Below are 6745 nucleotides of genomic sequence, written 5' to 3'. Positions count from 1 at the left end.
AAGAGAAAACTACTTTCACATGTTTATATGGGACATTTGCATACTGAAGAATGCCATTCGGCTTATGCAATGCTCCTTCTACCTTTCAAAGATGCATGACCTCCATTTTCTCCAAAATCCTTGAAAAAGAAATTTAAGTTTTCATGGATGATTTTAGTGTTGGTGACTCGTCTTTTGACACTTGTCTTTTTAACCTTGAAAAAGTTCTGAAAAGGTTTCAACAGACGAGTTTGGTTTTAAATTGGGAAAACTGCTACTTCATGGTTGAGGAGGGTATTGTCCTCGTCCATCACTAGTGGAAAAATAGCTATCCGTAATGGGTAAAAAAGGCCTATTCGTAACGGGCAGCGGGCGTTACGTATGCCACCGTTACGGATAGCTAGTGTTATTTGTAACGGGCAGTGTCCGTTACGAATAATGGGTTATTCGTAACGGGCACTTGAAATGTCCGTTACGAATAACGGGTTATATGTAACGGACATTTCAAGTGCCCGTTACGAATACCCCGGTATTCGTAATGGACATTTAAAGTGCCCATTACAAATAACCCGTTATTCGTAACGGACATTTCAAGAGCCCGTTAAAAATAACGACTTATTCGTAACGGGAATTTCAACTGCCCGTTACAAATAGTGTGTACCCCAATTAAAAAAAAAATCCAGCACATGTTGTGCTGGATTAGCTAGCTTGCATAAAAATTATAGCACAGTTATTTTATTAATTAATTGAGATAAAACAAAGAATTTTATATTTATACAATCATCAATAAAATTACATTTATTATCGCCTAATAACTAAAACTAAACTGGGCTCAGTAGTTCATAATAAAAGGGGAAAATAAAGCAATATGAAACAGCAAGTAAAACATCAGTATGTCAACAAGGAAATTTGTGAATCCCAGGTACTAACATCTGAATGTAGATTCAACCACAAACTTTTCACCTCTCTTGTAAAATTTGGACTCCTTTTTTAATACAAAACTAAATTCATCGCTATATCCATATGAAAATATTATGTTAGCTTATTCCTCCATGACAGCATTTACACATGAACTCATCAACTCCAAGGCTTTTTTATCATGAGGCTTCTTAAATTTATGAGCTTCAGAGAACCTTCGAATATTCCAGCCATCAATGACAACAACCATCAGAGTGGGCAGCATAATTTTGTACTTCAAAGGACTTAACATACTCATATTTGCTGTTTGCCATGGACTTTTTAGCTGCTTCTTTTGTCAAAAAAAAAGAAAGAAAAAAAAAACTAAAAAAATAGAGCAAAAGAAAATCGATCATCTCTTGTGTCTCCTTCATGTCTCCAAACCCACATCCACCCACCATCTTTCTCCCTCTGGTATAATGATAATGTTAAAAATCCAATTTATTCAATAACATGTACAAAAAAACAAACTCGCTAAGCTAAATTAATTGCATATTTGGAGGCTTACCCATTATAAACACCAACAAAAGTAGCATTCAAATAGTTTCAACTTGACTACGATCTTCAAGAACTTCATTAACCTGGAAAACATCAAAAGAAAATTCATCTTTATACTTTATAATACTCATGACCAGTTTATTATCAAACGGAATTGAATAGCAAAAAAATACTCGTATCCAATGATTAGTATTCATTCATGTATTCACAATCCTTGAATTTATTAGCCGTTATATTCACAACTTATTACTCTATAAAACTTTTTTCCCTAAACTTTAGCATTGATTTCGAAATAGTAAAAGATAGACATAAATAGGGAAGGACCGACAGTTTAAAGGGCCCATACTATCAATTAGATAAAATCAACGATTAAGTCAGCAACAAAATCCCATCCCACCTGTAATATATTCAATATTGGTCAGATTTAATGGCTTGACTGACATAGATATGAATATTCCAAAATTCTAGCATACTCAATAATTCAAGTGCTATTTGTTATTTGACACATTTGGTGTCCATATTGAATCAATGTAATTAATCTTACTATACTACGAGAAGAAAGGAGGGGAAAAGGCATAATATTATAACAAGAGGATTCACTGTCAAGAAAAGTAAGAAAAAGATCCTATGATGGAAAAGTAGAAACAGAAAGTTGGTGTAAAATCATTTCTATAACAATGATCATTAAACATTCAGCAGGTTGTAGAATGAAAAACAAACTGTATATCAACTAGAAATGGATAAAGGGTTGTTCGGCGCATCAGGTCTGTTTATGTAATCTTGGGTTGGGCCATATTTGCGGGCATTGCCAATATTGCCTCAGGACAAATCAGGTCAATTTCGAATCTTATATCATATTATGTAATACTCCGTATCATGTAAGGTATGGGTTTTTACCAATTATGAGTCAATTTTGATGTCTACCTACTACCACATAGCGAGTGACTCATTAAAAAGTAATGAATAAATTAAGAAGCATATATGAAATGCTAAATGCCTGTGTCAACTAACTACAGCAAGAGATATGATAGCCAAGGCGAAAGAATTGACAAAATTGCATACTAATTGGGTAGAAAGCGAATTAAATTTACTTGTAGTCTATGCTCCTCAAACCAGTGAATTAAAACAAGCAGCAGTGGAAGCTGAATCAAAGCTTCTAGGACTGTAATTTCTTCCTTTCTAGGCAGTTTGGCCTAAACCTTTGACACTTCCCCATGGTTGCAGGTAAAAGCCTTCGTTCTGCTCGTGGTGCTTAAAACCATCCATCTGTGAAGCAGCTTTGAGACTACTAGACATACTTCCTGAATAGGATGACTTTGGAATTGAGGACGACCTTCCTTCTATTCTTCTCCAGAATTTCGGAATCAGGAATTCTGTACTAGGACAGGAAGTGCTTCCTGCTAAGTCATTGTTGGCAATTTTTCATCTTTGTACAACTAAATCATGTTAGATCTCATTCAATGCGCTCTCGATGCCAGATACTCTATTCTCCAAAGAGCCAATCCCACTTTGAGAATTACCCATAAATCTCTAAATATTGCAAAGCAAAAGGTTGATGTCAGTTATCAATCTTCAAATTAAAATTGCAAAAACTACAATGATCTTTTTTCACTACTCTCACTCATATTATTATAGCTGTTTGTTTTTCGGGTGTAAATCAACACAAAAAGATAAAAGAAGCCAGTTCTTATTAACAATGGAATAAAGAAAGAGTATGCAACTACTGGATGAGAACAATCATATCAGATTGATGTCTCTCTATCTGAAGAAGCTGTTTTCTGATCAAAGACAGGTCCTCAGAGTCTGCATTGCTTTCACCGACTTCCTCATTTCCTCCTCTATCAAAGTCCAATCTCCTCGGAGAAAGGAACAACATGAGACCCAGGTTTGAAAGCATAAATCATCAAAGGACATAAAAATGCCACAACCTCATAAATTAGTCTTTCCTCATTCATTCACAGCTCATTTGAAAAGAGAAATTACTATTCTAGGCACATTCAGTAATTTCTCTAAGTTAAATTTGAAAAGAGAAATTATTGTTATGGGTACATTAAGTGAAATATAAATATCTTCCATGCGTGACCTTTATAATCTTCCTTCAATTCATCAACAGTTCATCTGAATGGGAATGAGTCAAAGTTTGAAGTGCATGTGAATATTAGCAGTAGACTATAGGAAAACTAAACATCATTATGTTTGAGGTCTATCCTAAGATGCATCTATGTTGAGCTTACATTTCAGTATCTTATACTCCATACTTGCAAATGATTCTATCCTAAATCTAAGCATTTATTAGATTATGTACATTTACTACAAGATACACTTCCTATTGGTAGCAAGGTTGCGTAAAACAAAACCTAACATGAAGAGGCCATTGCAATATACAAAAATTTCTGAGCGCATACAACCTTATCAGGTAGAAAATATCAACTAAAAATCACCAACATTCACCAATTGCAAACACTCATTAACAGAGTACTAGCCTAGCAAAGGACATGGAAGATTTATGCAAAAACAATTACAATGATAGAATGTAGAAGATTTAAACACAAAATTAAGAAAAGATATTCAACAGAATAGTACCGGAGCCAATTCGATTGCAGAAGAGGGGTGATTGTTAATGATGTTTATCAACTCAGCGTTAGGTAGCTGATACTCTTTAAATTTCTCTATAAGATCATTGATACTTTCTCTAGTCTGATCACAAGCAGCACTCTCAACCAAATAATCATAAACCTAATCACAAATTGTAAAAACAAACATCAACTGGAGGTATAATTGTCTCCATATCACGAAATCAAAAACACAGCATTCAGCTTACAAAAAAAGGAAACGAACAAAGCTAAAGTATCAACCTTGAATTTAGACGATTTTAACAAACCCATGGCCCGTGTAGGTTCCTTAGAAGCATCTCTCGTATGTAATAAACCAAGTAATTCGAAATTAGTAAGAATGCAAGCATTGCAGAGGTTGCGTAAAACAAAACCTAACATGAAGAGGCCACTGCAGTATACAAAAATTTCTGAGCGCATGTAACCTTATCAGGTAGAAAACATCAACAAATCACCAACATTCACCAATTGTAGATTAAAACACCAAAGAATGTAGAAAGAAAGAACCTTGCATAGAGAATCAACAACCAAAACCCAAAGTCTCACTTCAATAAACAGATTAACGGAGATTATATACCAACAACCCATAAATTACCACTAAAAATGAATGAATTAGGGATAAATTGATCGATTTCGGGAAAGAACTTGAAGAACCCTAGAATTAATCAACTTGCCATATCAGGTTTCTTAATTCTCTCTATAAACAAAAAAAATTACAAAAAAAAATCGGTAATCAGGTATTAATCGACAAAGACGAACTATATTCATTACTATTTGCATGTATTACTCGTTTCAACTGAAGAACATATATTTTTTTTTAGATTTATTATTCGTTTAGACGTACAAAGGATAATCGAACCATATAAATGCCAAAAATGCATCAAATACAAAATGCATGTAGAAAAAAATAAAGCAAATTAGATTTCACAAGAACAAATTCAAGAATTTAAACAATTAGATGCCCAGAAATCAATTCAAGAAAGGAAACAACAATTGAAGGATTTCTTACCTCACGATCTAAAATGGTTGAAGTTTTCGGCAAAGATATCCTAAATAATCTAAGAATTGTTCATTAGTGGTTAGGTTTAGAGATCTTCACTTGTTGTTAAGGGGAAGATTGATGGAGGAGAGGAGAGAGGGCCTGAGTTTGAAATGAGAGAAAGAGGTGAATGACGGGGAGGAGAGGAGAGGAGAGAGAGAGGCAGTGAGGGACTGATGAGAGAGAGAGAGAGGTGAATGACGGCTATGAAACCCTAAAAAGCCAAGTATTGGGCTCCTCTCATCAGTTGGGCCAAGTTTGGGCATTTGTATCGGGCACAATACGCCTGTTACGTGTAATATAGTATTCACAACGGGCAAAATAGTGTCCGTTACGAATACTTATTTAATCGTAACGGGCACTGATTTGTCCGCTACGAATACATATGTATTCGTAACGGACATTATTTTTCCCGTTACGAATAAATAAGTATTCGTAACGGACACTATTTTGCCCGTTACAAATAGCCTATTACGAATGAGATTTTTTCCACTAGTGCATAAAGTTTCAAAAAATGGCATTGAAGTTGATCCGGCTAAAGTTTCGTTGATTGAGAAATTGTCCCCTCCTATTTCTTTCACGGGAGTACGAGCTTTTCTTTAGCATGCCGGTTTCTACCGGAGTTTATCAAAGATTTTTCGTCAATCACCAAACCTTTGACCGAATTACTCGAAAAGGATGTTGCTTTTAACTTCAATGAGGCTGTCCTTGAGGCATTTCATAAGCTCAAGGAAGCTCTCATCTCCCGTCCCATTGTGCAAGCTCCAGATTGGAGCATTCCTTTTAAGCTAATGTGCGATGCGAGTGATTTTGCAGTGGGTGCCGTGCTTGGGAAAATGAAAGAAGGAAAATCATGTGTCATCTACTCTGCAAGTAGGACTCTTGATGAAGCTCAAAAGAACTATAGAACAACGAAGAAGGAAATTCTAGCAGTTGTGTTTGCCTTTGATATGTTTAGGTCCTATCTTATTTTCTCTATGGTGCTTGTGTGCATGGATCATATTATGGTGCGATATCTCATGACTAAGAAGGAAGCAAAGCCTCGCCTTATCTGTTGGGTTCTCTCTCTTTAAGATTTTCACATGGAATTGAGGGACAAAAAGGGAGCGGAGAGTTATGTTGCGGATCATTTATCTAGGCTACCTTTTGAGAACAAAAGTGATGTTTCAATCAATGATGAGACAGGATTTGAAACTCTCATGGCTATGGCTTCAACATTTAGCCCTTGGTATGCATTCATAGCCAATTATCTTGTTTATGGAATCATTCCCCCAGAGTTTTTTTCTCAACAAAAGAAGAGGTTTTTTCTAGGAAGTGAGGAGGTACTTTAGGAATGACCCGTACTTGTTCAAACAATGTTGAGATGGCCTTTTTAAAAAATGTTTTCCAGATCATGAAATCAAAGGAGTTCTTGAGCATTGTCATTCACTACCATGTGGAGGACATGGAGGTGTTGATAAGACGGTGGCAAAAATTTCTCAATTTCTATTGTGGTGGCCAATGATGCATAAGGATGCTCAAAAGTTTGTTTCACAATGTGATAGGTGCAAAAGTAGTGGTGGCATAACTAAATGGGATGAAATGCCTCAACAAAGTGTCTTGGAAGTTGAGCCCTTCGATGTTTAGGGGGTGGACTTTATGGGGCCTTTCGTTTCTTCTT

General features: G+C 35.6%; 1 protein-coding gene across 2 annotated transcripts; it reads right to left on the bottom strand.

Annotated features, from left to right (window-relative positions):
- Positions 1–687: 687 nt before the first annotated feature.
- LOC145643220 (DNA-directed RNA polymerase III subunit rpc9-like) lies at positions 688–5258 on the bottom strand. 2 transcript variants are annotated; one of them, XR_014091498.1, is made up of 5 exons: positions 5056–5258; positions 4290–4437; positions 4018–4170; positions 2526–2964; positions 688–1517 (listed from the first exon to the last, which is right to left on the bottom strand). XR_014091498.1 is itself a non-coding variant. In XM_081694377.1 (5 exons), exons 2-4 carry the CDS (start codon positions 4317–4319, stop codon positions 2881–2883), a joined length of 267 nt encoding a protein of 88 aa, XP_081550503.1. In that variant the 5' UTR covers positions 4320–4347; positions 5056–5258; the 3' UTR covers positions 688–1517; positions 2526–2880. The 2 variants fall into 2 exon arrangements, 1 of the variants encoding a protein (XP_081550503.1); XM_081694377.1 differs by having other exon boundaries at positions 4290–4347.
- Positions 5259–6745: the final 1487 nt, after the last annotated feature.

The sequence above is a fragment of the Chenopodium album genome, chromosome 1 (genome assembly GCF_948465745.1).
Source record: "Chenopodium album chromosome 1, dcCheAlbu1.1, whole genome shotgun sequence".
Taxonomy (NCBI): Eukaryota; Viridiplantae; Streptophyta; class Magnoliopsida; order Caryophyllales; family Amaranthaceae; genus Chenopodium; species Chenopodium album.
The sequence above is the reverse complement of the archived record's forward strand: the minus strand, read 5'-3'. Positions and strand labels throughout refer to the sequence as shown.